This window comes from Protopterus annectens, chromosome 3.part0 (assembly GCF_019279795.1).
Source record: "Protopterus annectens isolate FY-2018-M chromosome 3.part0, PAN1.0, whole genome shotgun sequence".
NCBI lineage: Eukaryota > Metazoa > Chordata > Ceratodontiformes > Protopteridae > Protopterus > Protopterus annectens.
Genome location: NC_056731.1, coordinates 1120875957 through 1120900016, shown reverse-complemented (window position 1 = coordinate 1120900016; position 24060 = coordinate 1120875957). Strand labels below are relative to the sequence as shown.

Genomic DNA, 24060 nt, shown 5'->3' with positions numbered 1-24060 from the left:
AACATTTTTACTTGTGATCTAAAGACAGCTCAGTAAAGAAGTATTCTACAATGTTCTGCATTCTGAGTGGAAGATGAAAGCAGCAGTCCCAGTGGAAACTAGGTGTAATGCAAACTGTCCAGTCTGCAGTTTTCAATGCTTATACATGTACAGATGTAGTGTCTGTCTGTAAAATGCCATATCTCAGTTCCCCTCTTTTTTATTTCATTATGAAGCTTTTCAGCCAATAGCAGCTAGATGATCAGTTCTACAAAATTTGTAAGTGCAAAAGCCACCTAAGAACCCTGTCTATCCTTAGATGGTTCAGTACAGCACTGTGATGAATTTGACCCATCCCCATTAGTTGTTCTTATGTTTAATATATTAAGTATAGCATATTTGCAAGTGAAAAACAATTCTTATGAAACATTTAGGATTTTTACTTTGAGCTAACAATGACTCAGTAAAGAAATATTCAGTGGTACTACTGTGATCTACATACTGAACAGAAATTGAAAATAACAGTCCCAGTTGAAACTGAGTATAATGCTGAATGTCAGACACCTATAAATGAATGGATGTAGTATCTATGTATAAAAATCTTATCTGTCTCCTTTTCAGATTTTGGTATGAAACTTTGTTTGTAACGACAAAATGTTCAGTTACAAAAATGCCAAAGAATCCTTTTTAGTGCAGCACTATGCTGAATCTGACCTAACTCTATTAGTTGCTCAGATATGTTATGTTAGAGGAACGTTTTTCAAACGGAAAATATATGGGTACCTACCTTTGGTTTCATCGTGGCAAGTATTTATCACACGCCACCATTTTCAGTAGTTTTGGTCTTTGGTGAAAGTATTCATTCGCATTATATTAAACTGTAATATAGTTAAGGAAGTTTCCTCTTTCTCTGCAGTTGTACCACTGTTTTGTTAGTTTATTTAATTAACAGGGGTTTGGAGTGAAGCTACTCCACCCACATAAAATTAGATTTGATGTTGCCCTTTTCATTTTTCCTCAACATTAGGGGTTGCCACAGCGGAACTCTGGTCCACTCATGATTGGCAGTGGATTTTACAGTGCCGAGTTGCCAGCCCGACACCCAACCTTCAACAAAGGCACACCCATTCACGCTTGCACCTACCTACATGTCTGTAACGTCACCCGACCGCAGGGAGGACATGCAGTCTCCACACAGAAGGTGCTCCAGCCGAGAATCGAACGGGAGAACCTCTTGCTGTGAGGCAACAATGCTAACCGCTTCACCACCGTGGCTTGTGTGTGTGTGTGTGTGTGTGTGTGTGTGTGTGTGTGTGTGTGTGTGATGTGTGTGTATATGCATGTATGTGTGTGTGTATATATATATATATATATATATATATATATATATATGTATATATATATATATATATATATATATTTAGACGTATGTGTATGTCCAGTCCAGTTGCCAGCCATACTCCAGGTGCTCCTGCTACTTGCGGACGTTGGATCTGTTTCGCATTAAAAAGATAAGTACCCCATTGGGGCATTTTTTCTTCAGTCCTTGATTTTGATAGTCTATTCATGTCCGGTAGGAGTAAGTGCAATTGTGGCCGTCAAATTCTCCACAAAGACACAAAGACATCCACGACCAGTGTCGCTTTTGTTTGGGTTGGGAGCACGATTACAAAAACTGCACCATCTGTAAATCGTTTGTCTCCAAGACCCATCTCAGTCACTTACAGGCTCTTGACTTACACCTGGAGAACCAATGCCTAAGACAGATACCTCTCACTATGGAAGCCGCCTCCGATGCCCCAACCCGAACTGCCAAGGAAGAGGGACAAGTCCATGTGGCCTACGTCTTCCACTGTGCCTCCCTCTGTCACTCCTCAACCTGTAACCACGGTCAGCTTGGATAAGGACTAGGCTTCTGCCACCATAGATAAAGCGGGTACCTGTCAGGAGGCCACACAATCTAGAGCAGACGATATGTCCGGGGAGGATGTACCAGCGATTGTTACAGATGCCAGGGGAGAACTAGTACCTTCGTTGGGCGCTTTGGATCTGGCCTCCACCACGCTCCTATGATTTCTCCCAGGCCTACTTCCAGCCAGACGCCAAGGAAAAAAGCAAAAGACCAGGCATATTTCTCCACCTCCAGAGGCCTTACCTGACTGGCAAGCCTTCAGCCAGAGTCTCTACAATGCCTTCCTGGCCCTTAGGCCTTCCTCTAAGTTCATCCCTGCAGCTCCCCCTCTTCTCAGTCCTTGGCCTTCTATACCTGAAAGGACTGTGAGCCAGTCTGCAGAGGAAGATTCTCTGAGGATTCATTATCCTACTCTTCCCAGATCTCATCCCCTCTGGGATATGGATCACCTGTAGAAGCCTCTGCTGAGCCTGACTACCCTGTGGGTGACCTTACCTTCAGGGACACTGTTAACTTGATGAGGGAACACTTTAAGTGGGAATGCTTAGACATGTCTAAAGCACAGAAAAGATTGTATGACCTGATTCAAATGGTATCACCTAATCCCTCACCTATCCCACCTGTACAACTCTCCCTGTGGCGGATAGGATTCTGATTCCCTTCAGAACCTGTACAACAAGGACGTGCTTTCAGTCCTGCAGGAGGCCAGGAAACCAAACACAAGAAAATCTTATCTTTCCAAGTGGAAAATGTTTTCTTTCTGGTGTCACAAAAGACAGATGGAGCCACTGGACACCGACGTGCCTCTGATTCTGTCCTACTTGTGTGAACTCCTGAAGACAGGTTTGTCTTACTCCTCTTTAAAAGCACACCTGTCTGCCATCTCTGCCTGCCTATGGAATCTCCATTGGCATCCAGATTACCAACCAAACTCTTCCTGAAGGGTGTTCTGCACGTAAGACCTCCCAGGAAACCATCTCATCCTCCCTGGGATCTTAATTATGTGCTAGAAAAACTCACATTGACACCTTTTGAACCAGCTGACAAGGCCGCCTTAAAGTTTTCCACGTGGAAAACAGTCCTGCTAGTAGTTTTGATATTAGCCCGGAGGGTCTCAGAGCTTTAAGCCCTCTTGGCTACTCCGCCTTTCCTGGTTTTGAATTTGGACAGGGTCACCCTGAGAATAAACCTGTCCTTCAGCCCAAGGTGGTCAACGACCTTTCCTTAAATCAGCCTATCCACCTGCCTACCATTTTTCCCTAACCCGCAGGGAGATAGTGAGAGAGTCGTGCATTCCCTGGATATCCACAGACAACTCAGATTCTATTTGCATAAAACTAAACCTTTCCACAAATCAGACCAACTGTTTGTCTCCTTTCACTCCAGGGCTCTGGAGAAAGCAGTGGGAAAACAGACCATTTCTACCTGGATAGCCAAGGCTATCTCCTTTTGCTACACCCACCATGGGAAGACTCTTCCAGGCAATGTCCGGGCCCACTCCACAAGAGCGGTGACCTCTTCTGGGGCCTGTTTCAAAGGTCTGGGCACTAACTCCATTCTGGAGGCAGCCACCTGGTCCTCGGTGCACACCTTCACCAGGCATTACAAACTGGACAACATCTCCAGAGCCAGGACAGGATTTGCCAGGGCTATCCTGCATGGGTTCCTGGAGTCCTCTACCAGGCCATCCCACGACCTTTAATGAGCTTTGGTACTCACCTACTAGTAGAATACTGCAACATTGGAGTAGAAGGACATAGGAAAGTTGTGCAAGAACTTACCATAACCATAGATGTCCTCCTCTTCCATATTGCAGTATTCCTTCCCTCCCACCATCCCCCCTTCTTAACCTTGCACTTGCTCTACCCGGCTCAGGGACAGGCTATGTCCCTCAGAACTGGCTGCGTCTGGGGCTTTAGTTGGTTCTGAGGACTGGTGCTTGCAGACGTCACCTTTATGGCTCATGTACTTGCCTCTACGTCAGACTTCCAATGCACCAAGATGGACTGAAAAAGCTTTGGAAACTTGGCAGGACAAGCTGATTGGAAGAAGGGTAAACCCACTAGTAGAATACTGCAACATGGAAGAGAAGAACATCTGTGGTTATGGTAAGTTCTTACACAACTTTATGTGTGTGTGCGTGTGTGTGTATATTGGAGCATTTAATAACATCACCTTAGTTGAGAAGACAGATGGTCAACAGTTGTGCAATATCACAACATTATAGGGTTGCAGAATATTAACTATTCCCCAGTATTGTAGAGTGACAATATATAATTAGCAATGGGTGCGCCCCCCTGCAAAAAAATAAATAAATACATAAATAAATGAATGATTTTTTGTTGCTTGCTCCAAGATGATGTCTCAGAGCATGCTCAGTAGCTGGTAGACCTTTGTTCAATACTTTGTATCAATGTTATTCACGTTGATATTTGGGTATTTATTTTATTTAAGTACATTGATATATAAGTTTGGGGGGTGGGGGTTGCACCTTACTTTTGAGGTTTAGAGAAAGTTGTTTTACTCTTTTTCTTTTGTTCATTCAGCACTTGATTAAAGTACTTTTGATTGATCAACTTCTATCCAGAGATAAGTAGGGACCTTAAATTTTCTTTCTGGTACAAAAGATCCCTAGAGATCTGGAAAAATACAAAATAAAACAAAAAGATTACTTTTACTGCTTATGTTGTAAAATCTCCCAATAAAGATAGAGAAAGAGCAGAAATACTACTCAGAGAAGTAAGACTTCACAAAAAGGCACACGTAATAAAAAAATTTTTGGTCTGATCACTGTAACAGGAATGCAGTAAGACGCAGGTTCTTTCTCCCTCCACACATTTCAGCCGTCTCCTCATAAATTATTGTTTAAAGGTGTGGTAAACGGAGAGGTTAGTTAAATATAAACACTTGATCTTTCTTTTTACAGAATGCAGTAACAGGGCATACATTGACTTACCATTTCCTGTTACTATGTGAAGGGGAGTAACAATTTATGTTAAGGAATATTGTGACATTTCACTTATAGGTTCCAGAGATCATTCATTTCTAAGGCAATGTAGAGGGTAGAGTTCCTTTTCTTATAATCATTTCTTTCCAAAGATAATCATGACTTCAAATCTAAAAGTCATGGGCAATCAGAATAGTCATATAGCTGAAACACCTGATGTTCATAAGGGTCATTTGCATATATCCCATGTGCCTCTGTTACAGGAGGTTTGAGAGGTCGCTCATTGGAAGTTCTAGCTTGGCTGGAGTTTTCATTTAGTTTTTTTTATTGGTTTTTCAATGTGACCTTCTAACTCTTTGTTTTAAAGACAATCATGAAGGAATCAGTGAGACATCTGCAGTTAGTCAAATTCTCTTTAGTCATTTAGGTTAAGTCTTCTGCTGTGTGTTTTCCTAGGGACCAATTACCTTCTGCCACTTCTCCTTATCCCTCAAACATCTCCACCCTGCAGTCACTCTCCTTGTTCCCCCATGCATGCATAGATTTGAATTTGTAGGAGGCTACCATTTGTGGATACATGCTGGTACACTGTCAAAGGCATCTACCCTTGTCCCCTTAGTTTCAGGACACTAGGGGGTCTACCACCATATTTCCAATCAATGTAGGTTTTCCCTTGATTTTTTGGACCAGGCATCAGCGTCGCTGGTGCTGGCTTGGGCATTGCCCATGCAGGCACTGATTTTTTTTTTTCTTTGCAAGCTCCAGTCTTCTTTGACTTCTCAGACATCAGTTCAGCCAACTCCTGCTTAACGCTACCTCAGATTTCACAAATTCAGATTAATCTACTGATGGAACAAATATTTCTGGACTGAGCACCTGCCCCCACCATTTTTACTACTGTCAACCTTACAGGTATGGAGTTTTTCAGATTCTGTCTTCCTGGCACCCTTCTTATCTAGTACATCCTTTGAATTCTTTTAGGCTAATGGGTGACTATGTATCATGTCTTATGGCCACCAGTACCCACTACATTTCTCTGAACAACATCCTTGCCATAATGGAATTCCTAGCCTGCCTTCTCTCATTGTTGTAGTCTCCCTTAGTTAATTCCCTGAGACATATCTGTCTGCCAAAATGGGCCTTAGATTCTTCTAAGAATGAGGCTCTTTCCAAAAGATCCAGGAGTATGTTCAGGACATGCCGCATTGATTCCCTCACCCCCACCCTACTGCAGACTTAGATGATGGTGAAGGGACCAACTCTCCTGCATTTTCCCCATTGATCATAAGTTCAGGGAGCTCTTACAATGCTTGCAAAAGAGATGGACCTGGTCTACAATATCTGTCTTGTGTACTTACTGAAGATTGTAGACCTGTCACCTTCCACCCGTGGGTGAGCGACCTACTGTGGACGTCATTAGGGATGCCACTGAGCTAGCTTGGGAAAAGCCAGGTATGGTGCATTCCTTAAGAAAACCTACTGAATTTTAGAGCCTCTGAGATAATGTTTGGTTATAGTGGAAACTTCTGTGTCAGATGTGACTTATGGCAGCCTTGTGCCGGCCTCTTATACTTCAGAATCTAGCTATCCATACTGTACATATCACAAACAAAAACAACTGGAATATGGGGAGGCTTGTGAGATGTATGCCTGCATCTGCCACTCTAGACAAAGAATCCCTGGGGCATGACAGGTAGTATAAATACATGTTTGCATCTGACACTCTGTCTTTACAGATGCTTAATTACATAGCACATGCCGTAGTTTCTGCAGGACATCACAGATGACCGGAAACATACTACTGATGATCAGCCTGAAAGCTCCTTAAGGGAAAAAGTTAAGTCCCTGCTACTTGATAGTCCACATAACCTGTAATATTGTAGAAGGATCTGATAGGTGTCAGGATCTGCCATTGCTTTCACCAGTACCACTGAATGCATGTTGCCAAGATTGCTGATGACATCAAGGAAACCATTTTGGACTCTTCCTTCAAAGAAACCATCCTGTTTGTTCAAGAAGTTAATACGTACTTAAGGAGCATGAAGGACGCAGGCCAGGCCCCATTGGCTGTAGGATGCAAATATTAGGTTTTATAACATTTTTGTAGGATGCAGTGGAACTGACACTAGTTATTTTTTGAGAGAATCTCATAGCCACAGCTACAGGAGGGAATTGGCAGTCATCTAAGACTACCATGCCAGCAAGTTAACGTGCACAGAGGACCTGGACCACATCATTCTCCAGGGGGCTGCAGTCAGCCCCAGGTCAGATAGCAGTAGTTCTAACTCTTTATCTGTCTTCCACTGTAGGCACCTAGGGAGAGATTCTCCCTCCATGTGCAGGGTTGGAAAGGGATTTCCTAGGACACACGGATGAGGATCTTTACCTGTAGCTAAGATTCTACCCCATCAGAGGTGTTTAACAAGGAAAGAGGTACTCGAGCATCTCAGCAAACAATAATCAGCCATTAAGTCCATCACACCCAGAAAGAAGTAAGGTATTATTCCTGGTTCTTTCTGTACCCCAAATGACAAGGAGCTACATGCTTTTTTAACTGTCAGTGATGGCCAAAATGTACTCATCACCATGGAATCCAGCCCCAAGTTACCCAGTGATTACAGCCCAATCTCTATCCTCTCAACCCTTGGGGAAAATCTTAGAAAAACTGATCCATAATCAACTATCAAACTACATAAGTCAATGCTGCATTCTCTCTTCCAAGCAACTTGGTTTCTGGTCTGCCCACAGCAGTTTCACTACACTTTCGGCCTTCACTGATCACACTCTTTTTAGATATGGGCAAATCCTTCTTTCTAGGAAAAAACCTATATTGGTTGGAAATATGGTAGGGGACCCCATAGTGCCCTGGTTGACCACCCAATCCTATTTAGCCATCTCACTGACATTGGGATTAGCCATGATGCTATTCCCTTGTTCTAGAATTACCCATCCAACCGACATTTTTCAGTAAATTTTAACAGCAGTACATTAGCCACCACTACAATACTTAAAGGAGTCCCTCAAGGCTCCATACTGGCCTGTCTTCTTTTTGCCATTTTTATAGATAACATTACAATCAAACTTCCCCAACTTTTAATCTTACTATATACTGATGACATGGTTATCTTTCACTCCAACCACACAATCCACTGAATGCAACATGATCTGCAAAACAATTTCCTCATCCTCATTAACTGTCTCAGTAGCAAAAAACTGTTACTTAACTCCTCACAAGCTTAAACTATGTTCTTCAGAACCTCCACTGAAAGGCAAAAGAACCTCAACTCACTTCTTATTCTTGTCCACCTTACTAAATGCCATGAAGTAGGTTAACATCATCAGATACCTAGGAGTCTGGCTTGATTCCTCACTTAACTTCCACCATCATCTTGAAAACACCTAGAAAAAGATACACTCCCTACTCTTCTGGGCCAACTAAATCTTCTCTTTTGTTTCCCATCCAACAAGAAATGCTATTGGAAAAGGGATTCTTCTAGCCCAGCTTGAGTACTGCTTACTTCTTATAGCATCTGCCTCCAAAATAAGCTCTACCATTACCCAAACAATCTTCAGCTCCATCTGCTAGTTCATTAACCATGCCCCCAGATTATGAACACCACTGTCCTACACTAGCTAAAGCCAAATAGCTGCTGGTTCATCAGTGAGCCATTCTACTCCCTGGCTCCCAGCTTGCCCGGCTCCTGAAAGAAAACTCCTGTACTTCTCTTTCCCCTACCTTCTCAGACAGTCTTCATCATATAACCTTAGATGTCATAGCCACTCGGAGCCTCTCTTGCAAGCAGCTAAAACCAGACTTCAATGCTCTAACCACTCCCTTTCTGGACTTTGATCCAAGCTCTGGAGGGATCTTCCCTCAAATCTTAAAGATCCCTCTAACTACTACTCCTTTCGGGCACAACTTAAAGAACATTTCACAGCACAAACAGCATGTAAAAGCTTGGTTTCATGTGATATAATATAGTCTCCTTAATCTGTGGCACGTGCTGCCTGTCATTTTTACTATAGCATCTCTTCTCCAACAACTATTATGTCACTATTCTAACAGATGTAAAAATTGAAAAGTGTTTTCTGTTTACTATCTTCTTAAATCATCTTTTCTGTTGTGCATTAATTATTCCTTTGTTTTTAGTGTGCTCTTTTATTATAATTTTTTTTTTATTTTTTCCACATGATGTCTGTTCACATGCTGAATTGAGACTGAAATTGGTTTAGTGGGATCAGTGCTCTACTCTAGTTAACAAACTGTGTAAATAAATAAATAAAGTAATGGTACAGTCTGTCTTCCCCATATCTCTGTAGAGATGTGCGCTTTAGACCTCCAAGATGCTTACTTTCACATCAAGATCACCAAAGAATCCAAGAGGTGCCTCTTATTCCAAATAGGAGCCAGTTACAGATCTTCCTTTTTTCCACTTCTCCTCCCATGGTGCTCACCAAATGCATACTTGTTGTAATAGCTCACCTCAGACTGCAGTAATCCAAGATTTTGTTCCTGCTTTGAATAACTGGCTTCTTGCTGATCCAGAACAAGAATGCCACCTCACTATTTCCTTGTTCTCCTCTTTCACAGTGACTGTGAACCTTCCAAGGTCTTACATTCCCCAGATAGGTTGTTGTCACTGACTTGGAGAGTATAACTCCTCGTACAATCCCAAAACCTAATTACAAAATGATAGTCAGAAAAATAATGCTAATGGCAGTCTCTTTCTAAGGTGTTCCATGTGCCAGAGTTCACATGAGAGTCCCCTAGTGGACTCTCTGAGTCTTATGGTCTCAACATGTTGACACTCTTCTCCATCCATTTTTTTATTTTTTTGTCTGCAGGGCCTGTTTGCTGGATCTTTTCAGTGTCAGGTAGGGAACCCTTTTATGATTCCAATCCCATAGCTGATGATAACTACTAATGTATCTTTCCTTTAGGGGGAAGACTGCCCGAGGTCTCTTGACACCTCAGAAAATTGCACTCTATGTCAGTGCTGTGGAGATGACAATGGTTTAACTGTCCATTCAAGCCATTCACATCTCTCTTCCCAGTGGTGATCTCTCAGTCCAGTACAATAACATGATGGCCGTCTTGCACATCAACAAACAGGGATGGACTTGCTTCTACTACTTCTTCCATTAAGCCATATGAGTGTGGTATGTGGTAGTGGTTGGTGCATTTGAAGTGCTTCTACCAGTGCTCTTTTGTTAAGAGGCTTATTTGTTAGCCAGCAAATTAAGCTGTTGCCTTTTTATGTCCCGAAAATGGTCACCCAGTCTTTCATTGGCTAGGAGACACTTTTGCAGTTGAAGCTTATTTAGGTATGCCCTCTGTACCTTGCCAGCCATCAACAGGTGTCCCACATTCTTTTACCTGATTCCTCTTCCAGGAGGTCAGACAAGAGATTCCCTAGCTTACCCATGGCTTAATTGCCTTCTTTATGCTTTATATCTATTTCCTCTGACTATGAGGTTCATCCAGGTAGCTGGACTACATAAGGTGAAAGTCTGCACCTATCTTGCAGAGAGAGACTTGGGTACATACATACATACAAATATTTCAGGAATTGGCAATAATGCCCTTCTAACTTGACAGTAGTACACTAAAACAGTCATTTCCATAATAAGTGTCTAAGTTGTTCTTAAATACATCTAAACTAGTGCTTGCTTTAATATACTTTGGTAGTCCATTCCATGCAAATATTATTTTCGTAACATTTTTGTAGGATGCAGTGGAAGTGGCACCAGTTGTAGTTTGAGAAAATCTCATAGCTACAGCTACAGGAGTGAACTGGCAATCATCTAAGACTACCATGCCTTCTTAGAAAACAAGTTAGTACATCTCTCATTCCTATATATTCTACACTGATTGCATGATGATTCTGTACTACTCTTTGATAATCCCAAATATTTTCAGATGTAGTTTCTAAATGCCTTATATACATGGATAAGGTCTCCTCTTAAAAATCTGTACACTGTTCAAGTTCAAATATTTTAATTTTTCACAGTAACTTAAACTTTTCACAGCCGTGGATGTCTTTGGTATGTTTCCGCTATACTCTTCCCAATTTACTCATGCTAGTTTACTTAAAAGGTTCCAACTAATTATTCCATACTCTAGTTTGGGCCTAATATAACTTGATAACAATGATTTCATCATATCTGATATCCTAGATATATTTTTTTTTATACAGCCTATAGTTTTACTACTATCATTAGCCATTTGGCTGATATAAAAAACTCAAAGCTGGATCTTCCCATATACCCAGCTCCTTAACTGAATCCACAGTTTCAGTCACTCTGGACTATATTAAATATTTTTTATGTTTTCTCATCTTCTACCTTTTCTTTTTCAGGTCCGATTAATTCTTCATCCTATTAGGATGATGCTTGTTTCACCCTCTCAGGAAATGTCATACAGCCCTGAGTGCCCTCAAGATGCTCTACAGATGTTCTTCGTGTTTCACTGTTGCAGTCAACACATTTGGGTTATCTGCCTGCAGGTAGCCCTCAGCCAGCCTGAATACCAGAGTCTTTGGATTTCTGCATCGGGAGCTGTCGCTTCGTCCGTGACGTCAGGTCGTCAGGGGTATAAAACATGCAGCTGATGCCATTACATCAGTTTTTCTTGCCCCAGATGTCAGGTGCCCCCACAATAGGAAGCAACTATAAGGTATGGTACACCCCATCAAAAAGCAAATACACAAGAAAAAATAAATATACCAAACAAGAAGGAAAGGTAGAGCCAAGAGAAGTCAGTGGGCTGAATGGAGGGTAACCAGGACTGCAACAGTGAATACACTCGAACATCTACATTTATGGTAAGTGTACACAACTGTACTATGTTCTTCATGTTTCACTGTTGCAGTCATCACATTTAGGTTGATTCCCAAAGCTAAGGAAGGGAGGAGGTAATTAAAGAGCATTAGGGCCAGCTATTAAGCCCTGCAAGACTGCTGTGGCAAATCCAGCTCTGGATTTAGGAAAGATAGGCATGTGGTAATGCTTGGTGAAGGTATGTACAGAGCTCCAGTTAGCAGCTTCCAGGATGTCCCTGGCAGGGACTCCTCTGAGAAATGCCGTAGAGGTAGATGCAGCCCTGGTGGAATGTGATCTTATCCCCTGTGGGGTAAAATTCCTGTCTCAGAATACTCTTCTCAGTCACAACGTCTGCCAAGATGGTTTTGGACCTTCAAGCTCTCTTTGGCAAACCTCCTATTATGACTAATCATTTATGACCATTTAGTATGCAGGGTAATGTAAACCATTCCCATAGTTTGCCAACATTATTACTAGACCTCTTGTAACAAAGTCAAATACCTCCTTTGCAGTATGGATGCATACAGACAGCTTAGGGTCTGCAAAGACAGAAACAAGTCCTGGAGGAAGAATGGTCAGCTTCTTGTTTCCTTTGCCAAAATACATTTGGGTAAGAAGATTAGAAAGCACACTTTGAATGGTTAACCAACTACATTCCTTCTTTTTTGACAAATACGGAAGCACTCAGCAGACCTTATTTCTGTTTCTTTTGTTTCCTTTTCAACTATTTACCTTTTGATGCAGATTTCATGTGGCCTGATATTAGTAGGGCAGGTGCTTTATTAGTCCATCAGCTGAAAGATGCACTGAGCAGATATAAGGCACCTGCTTGCCTGATAATTGGGTCTCTCATGGCTGGGCATCTACTTCCTGGATGTCCAAGGCTCCTGTGCTTATAGATTAATAGAGTCAGCCGGTTTATTTTAAAAGTTTGTAACACCTTTGTTGAATCTCAAGATATAGAAGCATTTCTACAAAAAACACTCCTCCACCTTCCTCAGATTCAAAAGAACATGATAATGACTTGGCATACCATGTTTAAATTTCTGTACTGATGAGTTGTGGGATGAATAAATGAGATAAGAGCACTATTTTCCTAAGCCTCCGGTGTAAAGAGTTTATCAGTTTGATAATGAACACAGAGACACAAAGGATGGGGTCTAATTTCATTGAGGGGGTGTATTCAGGTGGCGTTCTCTAGAACATGCACCTTTTAAGAGGAGAAAATAATCAAATATCCATCTGGGAGGGCCTCTGTAAATGTTCAGCATCTCCTACAAGTTGGCAGCTGGGTCAAATACTCCATTTGCCCCATCCTTGCTTCAATACTCCTTATTATCTAAATAGTTTACTGTCCTCATCGAAAATGTGGGGACATGTAAACATGCTTTCCATGCCTGTCTAAAGCACAAGACTAGTTATTAGATGGTTGAACTGCAGGACCGTGTGGTGTGGAACCTTCTTTAGGGCTGCCACATCAACAGTGGAGATTGTTTGAAGAATCTGAAACCAGCAAGTCTGGTCTTTTTTCATTAAATGGCACAGATGCACTTTTTTCATTAAATGGCACAGACACACCAGGAGGAGGGCCTGAGAGAGTGAAACTTGAAACCACTCTTGACATCAGAGCTTCCGCAGGGATAGAGGCTGTACTACCCCTCATCTTCTGAAGAGCTAGTCTGTTCTTTCTGTCAGTATTCATGAATGATTTGAATCCAGCACAAATGTCATTCGTCAGAAAAGTACTTTCCTCAGAGAAAGCTGACATGCACTCATACATCTCAACCTCTTAGTGCAAGAAATCTGGACAAAGCCAGAAAGAATGGGGGGGACAAAGGCCCAAAAATAGGGACAGAATTTAAATATTTTTGTTATAAACTTGGAAAGTTGCTAGAATAAAAGGTTTGAATTATTATATATTTTCTGAAGGATATAAAGTCTGAAACTCATATGTTTGTCTTTATTTAGTATTATTTAGTGACCTCAATATTCAATAATTTACCAGAAAACTAGTTTTTATGAGGAATAGAACAGAAATATGAGGCAAAAATCCAGTTGAGAGGTATGCATGCACTGAATGTTTATTGTGTGTGTGAATTTTCTTTCCACATCTACATTTAAACTCTTTGTTTTCAGTCGCATGTAATGTCAGCGCACACTGTATTAAAAGCAAGCGTAACAACTACTGCCACAAGTGATATCAAATGAGAGATGTCAGTGGAAATGATAATTCATTTTTATTACTATTATTTATTATTCACAGTAACAATAAACAAGAAAACTTGAACTTAGTTAAAATCAGGAAAAGACTGATTAGGGTGCAGTCACTCGGAATAATTCTGCCAAAACCTCACAATCAAACCAGCTATATAAACAAGTGATTTTGAAAAGAAGGAAAAGGCCTTTTGGGGAGGGGAGTAATTTGTATGTCTGAAAAAGACAAGAAAAAATGGAACAAACTGACATAAAATAGAGAAAAAGCAGTCAGAAGTTGAAATGACAGAGAGACGGGCATTTTCTTCACAAAAACTGCTAGATGAAATGAGCAAAGAGACATTTTATAAAAGGCAGTCATCTCCAGCATGCAGCAAAAGAGGGGTCCATCCTTACTATAAATTATATGTAAGTGAAAGGGTCTGATAGTTTGGGAATTTTTTCACTATTGGACTGTAAATCTTGCTGACCTTAGTAATCAAGATAGATGAGGAAGGAGCTTCCCTTCCTAGATCAGCAAATTCTGTCCAGATAGATTGTTGACTTCTTTTGTCATCAGGCAACAATCACCTTATTAGAAAATGCTGCAGTCAAAGGCTGCTCATTAATAGCATGCCTGCTTCCATTGCTTGCATCAAAAATGTCTCCATTGTATACTCACACCTTCACTTACTGTTAGTGTCTAAAATGCAACTTGGAAGTTGGAACTTCTTTAAAACTTCACACCTCAGCCTTCTGAGTCTTTTCTGGCTTCCACCAGGGTAAATTGTACTGTTTTAGATTCTAGCCTGTCATAGATCTACCATGGGGTGTCTCTGGTATCACATATAGCAAACATGTTTTTATTGTATTAATTGATCAGAGTGGACCATGCCTGTTAGGTCACAAATACCCTTCCACTATTGCCCTGTGCCTAGACAGGCCATTCCATTCAGTGAATATTGCTGTAGTGCACTGTATGCCAAGGAAGTATATACGTGTACGTTTAATGTAAACACTTCAGGGTTCAAGTCATACTTTTTCAGTGCCTGGACAAGTTGGTTCATAGGTATAGGTACTAGGCTATTGGCCCTAGGGCCTATATAAGCATAGCCAAACAGTACCCTGGCTTTTGCCACCCAAGAAAATTATTTTCCTGTGCCCCTGTCAAGCAGAGCCACAGTAGTGATCCCTAGGGTGAATTTCTGATCTCCCATCCAATCATCAAGATTTTTCTTGAAGAGTGCTAATGAGGAGCTTTGTTTGACATAGATAGGTAGTTTGTTCCAGAGTATGGGAAGTCTCTAAGACAGGAATATATCCCTCCAGCATGTCCTGTTTATTGTGGTGACAAGGTTTAAGTCCCTAGAGCGTGTAGCTCAGAGGGATTGGGATTTCTTTACGTGGAGCATGTCCAACAGCTCTGGGTTTGACATAGCTTTGTATGTTAGGCAGAGATTGCCTCTGAGTAGGCGATATGCGACAGAGTAAAGCTGGAGTTTTTTGAGATGGTCTGTGTAGGGCATCTGTTTGAGGCCGCTAGGAGTTAAAAGTATTCTTAGAGTGCTGTGCATTACATCACAGTGTGCACTAGTGTATGGTGTCCATGCTTCTGAGTGTATGTGCCTCTGAGACAAAAAAAAATGCTGAAGTAGAATGGAACAGAGAATGAACCCAGTCAAAGAGCCATCAAACAGGGTCCCCTTTTAAAGCACATATTCTGTTTAAGAATGTATCTGTTATTTTTATTCCAGATAAATGAAGCTATTATTGCGCATCAGCAATTGTAAGAATGGCAGTCATATTCTATACTGAGAAACACTGATAAATTGCGACAACAGAGTGCCGCATAATTTGCAGAAACAATTTGTTAAAAATGGTGCTACTACTAGACTAGAGTTCAGAGAATGCCTCAACTTGTAGAATGCCTGATAAAGACATCTATTTGAGTGCCTGTTGTAGAATGTTGACACTGCTTTATCAAAATACATTAGAGCTTGTAGATAATTATAATAAGGATATTTAATTTTCATATCTGTGCCTGTTTAAGCATCATCTAATTGTTATGTTGTCCTTCTTGCCTCTTGACTATAGACTAGCACTATTGTGGTACCACACAGTGGTACGACCCTTTTTTGCCTTGGATGGCAGTGATACCAAAGCAGGACTGCAAGAGGCCGAGGAGATTCTTCAGAGGAAAGAAGCTGCTTATCCTAATTCCTCTCTGTTTCTGTTTTTCAAAGGGAGGGTTCAGCGATTAGAGGTAAAGTATTATAGTAAATATATACAGAACAGCAATTGCAAAATGCTTTACATTTTAGTATCTTTGGCTTGTTTCCAAGAGTAGCCTCTATCCTTATTAAAAAAAACATTTCTGATCTGGGCAGTTGTCGTGCAAAAAATATTAGCATGGCAAATGACAAACATTCCTGATATTTCAGTTCAAAAATATTTTGTAACTCTTTTCCAAATACTGCAGAAGCTTTAGCATAACTGTAACACTTAAGAATAATTGTAAAAAGCTAAAAGTAAGTTTGTAATTATGAATAATAAACTATAACAGAAACGAAAGCTCTTAACTTTGAATAAATGTTGTTATGTAAAAGACATTACTACATTTTACTTGAACTTGTAGAGCTGGCTATTGGGTTGCGGTCTGACAGAGGATTAAATTTGGTTATTGGTGTTTTTTACCTGTAGTTCTACAGCATTTTGTAGTTATTGGTAACTCCAGGAGATCCATGCTCTTCAGGCTGGTGGCCAGTCATTACCAATTTTGCACTGTGCCCATTGGTCTCACCACAGCTCCCCTGGTGTTCATCAAATGTAGTTCAGTACTGGCAACCTGGCTCAGGCTGCAGAGTTTACAGTTTTTTTTTTGTACCTGGGTGATTGGCTTCTCACCACTTCTGTGTAAGCACCTTAACATCCAGGCTGTAGACTCCTTACTGCAGTTGTGTCTGTCCTTAGGCATTACAATGAAAGTTCCAGCCTGGAACCAGTGCAAGTGTTGGAGATTATAGGCTGCCATTTGGATACAGTAACTCATACAGCCAGACTTCCATTATCCAGGCTAACTTCCTTTTACCTGCAAGCGTCTCGCATTCTTCAGGATCCCAAACCTTCTGCAGCAGTGATTCTCTGGCTCCTTGGGCATACAGCAGCTTCTTTGTGTCTTGCTCCTCTAGCAAGGTTCCATATGAGAGTGTTTTAGTAGACTGTAACAGTTAAGTAGTCTTATCTTACACCCCCATGGGCTTTACAGTGCTTCTGAAAAATATTTGTTGCTGCCACATTTGTTGGTGTTTGGACTTACTGTTTGTGTCAGGATGACCTTTTATTCTTCCTGATCCCCAGGCCATGCTCACGATGGATGCTACCCGGGGGGGGGGGGGGTTTGGGGGCTCATTTAGAAGGGAAAACCATCTAGAGGACTTGGTTGAGATTCTAGGTGAATCTTCACATCAGTGTCTTGGAGATGAGTGCAGTCCTCCTAGCTGTGTAGGCCTTTCAGCACCTCCTCCCCAAGGGTGTGGTTGTGTTCAAACTGACAACACATTTGTGGTTTGGTATCTTAATAAGCAATTTTGACAGGCCACGAGGGTGTCATTGGGCAATGTCCTCCCAGCAGGTTCTAATTGTAATGCACATCATATGGAAATCCAACATTCTAGCAGACAGTTTGAGCTGGACAGTTTCTAGATCATGAGTGGTCCCTGAATCCAAAGGTAGCAGCTCAGATTTTCAGTTGCTGTGGCATTTCCTGCTGCAATTTTTCTGCCTCCCCCATCCAACACAAAGTGTAGCAGGTTTTATGCCCTGATCCCGCCCGAGGGACAGTTACCAAAGAATGCTTTTCTGTATGCTAGGCCCCCGGGTCTCCTGTATGCTTACTCCCCCATACCCCTTGATGATCAAGTTTCTTCAGAAGGCAACCCATTGCAGACAGATGGTTATCCTCATTGCCCCATCCTGGTCATCTACATCACCCTTCCTTCATGCTAGATTCTCTCCCAGACCTGATTTCCAGTCATTCAGAGGTACCTCTTCTGAACCTCCACTCTCCTAAACTGACAATATGGTTTCTCCATTTCTGATGATGGCCCAAAACCCAAGCTCTCTGACAGAGTTATTCATATTCTTTCACCATTCTAGCAGCCTTCCACTCGGAGGGTTCATGTTAGTAAGTGAAAATGTTTCTCTGTTTTGGCCTCTTCTAAAGGCTTGGATCCCTTATCAGCTCATTTAGATGCCATCCTAGACTTCTTGTCTGGTCTTTTTCATTTTGGTTTGAGTTACTTCATCCTAAAGGTTCAGCTAACCCCCATTTCCAATTTCCATATTGCCAGAGATAATATGCCATTGACAGTTCTTAAGTAATCTAAAACCTTCCTGAGGGGCACTTATACAAGATCCAGTACCTCTGTGGGATCTTATTCTGATGCCACAAGTGCTTCCTAGACCTCCCTTTGCACCTTCATGGAAGATCATGTACTATCTTCAGCACCTCTTTACTTGATTTTTCATAAGGACAGAGTTACCCTTCCTTTTTGCCCAAGGTCACTTTGCAATCTACTTTAAATCAGTACATTCATTTACCAGTCTTCTAAGTCTAAGTTTCAGCAACAAGGTAGAATATTTGCTTCATTGTTTGGATGTGCATAGACAACTCAGGTTCTATTTGGATAAAACTAAAAGTTTTAGAAATCTGACCAACTGTTTGTTTCCTTTTCTAAGTTAAGGGTAAAAAAAAAATGTTTCCATTATGCCCCTATCCAATTGCCTTTCCAGCTGTTTCTCGTTTGTGCACTCTTTGAAGGGAAGGTCCTTACCAGTGAAGCCTAGAGGTCATTCGACTAGAGCAGTGACTACTTCGACTGCTTTTTTCTTACAGACTTCTATTGATGATATTTGTGTGGCAGCTACCTGGTCTAGCACTTGTACTTTTTGTCTTATGTTACAAACTGGATGTTCAGTATAGGTCAAGAGCTTCATTTGGTTCCACCATTTTGCGTAATGTTCTCTCTCTCCTAGTGCCTCCCTGGGATTTTCTCTGGCTGGGGACTCTATCCAATGGGTTGAAGCCAAATAGAAAAGCCAACACTGGATATGAAAGTTATATATTTACCATAATGATTGTTCCTGTTGTCTTCTTTAGTCTGGTTCAACAATCTCTCCTTCCACACCCCCCTCCAAATCGTCACTATTGTTAGCAAACTGCTCGTGCAGGGATTGAGTCACCCATCTTACCTGTTGCCTTTCTTAGTAACATCTTGTTTAGGTCATATTGTCTTAGGGGGTTGTCTGAGAAGAGAAAATGAGAACAAGGTATTATGGGTAGTGGAGGTGGAGCTCTCAGGCTAACCCACAGGCTGAACCAGATGGAGGAAGACAACACAAATCTATCATGGTAAGTGCATAACTTTTGTTATTTTTTTTTTTTTTTTTTCAGTTTAGGATTATCTATTGTGTTTTAAGTACGTAGATCACAGTAGCTGATAGGCTTTTTGTCCTCTTTAGTGCTTAGTATTAGTATCTTTGAAAGTTTGTACACTAGTTTGGGTTTTCTTAAGCCCTCCCATACACAATGTGTAATGTCAAGTCTCAACAGTCTAAAGTGGCAGTGAACCTTTGTATTGGTTGCTTCTTGTTAATTATAATGCAGATTAGTAAGCTAATTTTAGAAAGGTCTTGCAAGCATATAATCTCACAGAACTGTTCCCAGCATGTGAAAGAACCAAGTGGCAGTCTTCTTGTGTACTAAACTAAAGCATGGATCTGTAATTTTTGATAAATCTATATCTTTCTATCTATCTATATATTGTATTTATCTAGATTATATTGATGGTATAAATATAGTTTTAAGAAGGATGGGGCAGATGGGATAACTGCCCTGGACACCAGGTTTTAGGGAGCACTTACAACATTGTTGAAAAATCTGTATTTTTTTATTTTTATGAAATGAATCTGATGTTGTCATTTTCATTCCTTCCTCAGCTAATGGGTTCAGATCTGATCCTCGGATCTGACTTAGCCACTTTCTAAAGATTCTAAGATCCGAATCTTGAGCTCCTCCCTTATCCATAATGCCCCTGACCATTACAAACCCTCAGATCTCATTTGCCGCTCTTCAAGATGGTCTGGATTGCAATAGCTTGAGCTCCTCTGGGGTTTTGTGAGTGAAAATTATTATTTCCCTTACCTTCAGCAGCCTTCTTTAACTCTTTTCTACTGAGTTTTCACTATTTTTATACTGCCATTGTTGGTAGTCCATTCTTCCCTTTTTCTCTATACCTTTAGGTATTTTCCTTGTGCTACCATTGTTGGTAGTTATTTCTTTCTCTCTCCTTTGTGTATCCTAAAAAAAAGGTCTTCCTTTCCTTTCTTAATCTAGTTTATGTCTTTCTAGTAAGGCTGATAAGCCAACTGGATTTTAAAAATACACTTCCTGTGCATAGAAAGTCCCCAACTCTGATGCCCACAGAGAGTGTGTTTATTGTTTAGGCCCAGCACGTATGGACACCTCTTGTTCCATATGTGCAGCCTTTAACACGATAGCAATTAGCAGCAGGAATAAGTTAATTTTGAAAGGCCTCCTTCCTGCTTCAGCTTCATCTTCAGGCACTTCTTCAGGGGCTCAGTCCTCCTTCCAGAAATCAAAGGAGCCCAGGGAGCACCATAAACGCTCACCTGCCCAGTTTCTTAGTCTACACCTAGTTTAGAACATCCAAAGAAGGTTCCTAAAACCTCATATCCGAAACCTTTGCTCTCAGGTTTTCTCCAAAGCTGGGATCTCTGAGACTGAGGTCTCCATTTTTGCAAGATTCACCTAAGAAGTCCTAAGGCCACCTTCCACATTCTCTTCCATTAAGTTTTCCCATAGACTGGCCGAAGTGGGGGTGGATAGGATGATGAGGAAATTCCTCAGAACACAGATCCAGGGGGGTTTGCCAGCTCTGTCTCCTATTGGATCCGTTAGCCACCAACCTTCTTTTCAACCTGTAATTACTCCTTCTCCAATCCGATCAGCTCTTTTGGAGTCTTTGGATCCGAGAGCCCTGGAATTTGAACAGTCGGATGAGAAGGTTATTTCATCTTTGACTTTGTTTACTTCCTGACCAAATCAGCTCCAACACTGTTGGAAAACGATGGCTATAGGAGCTGAAGCATTGGCATTGGATCCGGGGGGTTGACTTCAACTCTGAAGTTTTCAGAGTCGTCACTTCTTCTCAAAGTTTTGGTACTGGTTAGCTCATCTCCAACACTCCCCTCCCCTGGAGTGGGGGTTGGGGGGCTGGGGATTGTCTGCTCTGGGGAGCCTTGCTCCGGTGTGATTGTCTTCTGCTTCCCCAAGTCCCTCTGCTTTTGAGGTGTTGGTGAAGTTTTTTTCTCAACCCAATGTAGTTTTGACTCTCCCTTCTTTGGATCAATACCCTATTTCCTCTCTGGATCCCATGTCTGAGTCTTCACAGATGAGATTCCAAGCAGTTCCCAGCAGGGAACTTCCCATCTCTTCTGATACCTCCCTGGAATATTCCACTGAAGAGGTTCCTTGGAATAGGCCATACAAGAGAAGGCACTTGGATTCCCCACAGGAATCCCTCACAGAAAACACTGATTTTTGATGAGGGGGAAGAGTCCCCTAGATCTTAACCTGAAAATGTTTCATTTGGAGACATCTTAGATATCCCTCACCTGAAGGGTGGTTGGTCTTCCCAAACCTCTTCCCAGGAGGAAACAGTGTTTTTTGGAAGCCTTCGGGTCTGGCCTGTCTATGTCTAGGGTCACCCCCCTCCCCCCTGCGGATGAGCTTATAGACTTTGTCTCCTTCAGGGCATGGAAGAAACTGGACTCCATGGAACCTATCCCCAAATGCCCCAACAAAATCGTAAGCACCCCTGCTGATAGACAGTACTGGACTAAAGAGATTTCTGTAGCTACCATGGTTGTTGCAGCAGCCAGCAATAAGGAGCTTGCTGAACAAAGCTCCACTGTTCATCCCCCAAACAGAGAGTCTAGGGCTTTCGACAGGTTTGGGAAGTGAGTGTATATGTCCATGACATTTTCCCTGCGATCACTGAAGCACCTGGCACATTTCACCAGATTACAGTGGGAGTTCATAAAGGAACTCTCTAATTCTGCCCTAGAGTTGATCTCGCATGCCATGGGAGGTACCTTGAGGGCGGCCGGTTCAGGCATACCTATAAGGAGACATGCTTGGATGCAATTGTGCGATTTTGTGGAATCCTTCAAAGCATCATTCATCAGTCCTCCCTTTGATGGATCCTCATTTAGCCCAACAGTAAAAGAGACTCTCCCACAATGAACAGGATGAAAAGAACTTGTCTGCCATTGAAATTCGCTTTTCTACCCCCTCAAGAGACCTTTCTGTAGGAACCAATGTGGCAGTAAGAAAATGTGGCTCAGAAAATCTCAAAGCCCTTTCCAAGAATCATGTGGGGAATTTTCCCCCCAGAGGCAGAGAGGGAAATGACTACAGGTCAGATTATGCGGCAGAGGGGATTCGCAGAACCAAGGATCTTGGATTCTTTCTCAGACAGATCCTTCCAGCATTCCTGAAAGGATGCCTGAGTGTCCTTCTCTGGAGGCAGTCGGCGGGTGCTTATCCTTCCACCAACAAGCCTGGGTAGCCATCACAAATGACTCTTGGGTGCAAAGCATCATGTCCAGAGTATATTTCATTCCCTTTTTACAAATTCCTGTAAAAACAAGGAAAATTCTCCCTGATGTTCCACCCAATTAGAGGGAACTAGCAGCTCAAGAGATCACAAAGTTGCTTGACAAAAGAGTCATTCAAGAGTCCCCCCAGACTAAACAGGATCTGGAATTTACTCAAGGATCTTTGTGGTGCCAGAAAAGACAGGGGACCTGAGACCTATCTTGGATCCAACTTATCTGAACCAATTTGTAAAGAATGACAAATTCTGGATGGTCAAAGTTCAGTCCATTCTGATCCTTCTTCAGAAGGACAACTGGATGTGCTGAATTGATTTTCAAGATGGGTACTATCACATCAGAATGAACAGGCGCTCTCTAAGGTGTCTATGCTTCCAGCTGGGAGCTAGTCATTATCAGTTCAGAGCCCTTCCCTTTGCTCTCACCACAACCCCCAGGGTGTTCACCAAATGCATGGCGGTCATAGCAGCTCACCGGAGACTGCTTGGATTCAGAGTGTTTCCCTAGTTAGGTAGCTGGCTGCTTACTGCACCAACCAGACATATACTAGTAAAAGCCAGTGATTTTTTGCTACAACTGTCACTCTTGCTGGGAATTACCATCAACATGCACAAATCTCAACTTCAGCCAGTTCAAGTTGTGGATTTTATATGGGCTTGCTTGGACACATTCAGTTGTCTAGCTCTTCTGCCTCAAAACAGACTTCTTACATTGAAGTCACACATCAAACAGATTCTTTTCATTCCTTACCCCCCAGCAAAACTGATCCTAAAAGCTCTAGGGTGGATAGCTGCCACAATAACTCTAAATGTTAAGTTGTCTATCTCGCCTTCATTCTTGCTGGTTGGGTTCGGAGCCGATCCTCTGCTCCGACTCAGCCATCTTCAAAAGCTCGAGAGCTGCATACTGGCTCGAGGCCACCCCGTATCCCATGATGCCTGGCGCTAGATACCCAGATCTCATTTGCCGCTTCTGCTGTGAGGTTGTCTACTGGCTCAGGTCGTATATTTTCATTATTTAGTCATTTTTTGATAAAAATTGATAGTTTGTTAGTGTAGATTGTTTATACTAGTTAATCTTTAGATATATGTATACTTGTAGCTTTCTTTCTTAAACTTCCCCTATCCCTTCAGAAAACTCGTTTTAGTTAGAGAGTTTTCCCCTCCCCCCCACTCTTTTCTGAAGTAGCCTTTTAAGTTAGAGGCTAACCTATTTTTTCTCTAAAAAAAAAAAAAATAAAAAAATAATATACTTAGTTTAGTCTATTTGTTGTTGTTAGGCTTTTGTGTGTATCATTGACTGTTTTTGGGTGTGGTAACTTTGTGTGTGTGTGTTATAGTTATTATACTCAAATTGTTATAGTTGTGTATGGTGTTTGGTATTCCCTTCTTTAAGTATGCCCAAGGATACCAAGGTGTCCGGATTCAAGAAGTGTGATTCATGCTGTCAGAAGATGTCTCTGACAGATGGTCACACTTCTTGTGTTTATTGTCTCGGCGCCGTGCACCTG

At 41.7% G+C, this 24060-nt stretch overlaps 1 protein-coding gene across 1 annotated transcript in view; it reads left to right on the top strand.

The window, feature by feature from the left end:
• The window catches only part of TTC39C (tetratricopeptide repeat domain 39C), a 1361526-nt gene that overhangs the window by 605274 nt on the left and 732192 nt on the right, over positions 1-24060 (top strand). Inside the window, exon 6 of the mRNA XM_044065353.1 lies at positions 15948-16116. Within this exon, the coding sequence (XP_043921288.1) occupies positions 15948-16116 (169 nt within the window). The remainder of the gene's footprint in view (positions 1-15947; positions 16117-24060) is intronic.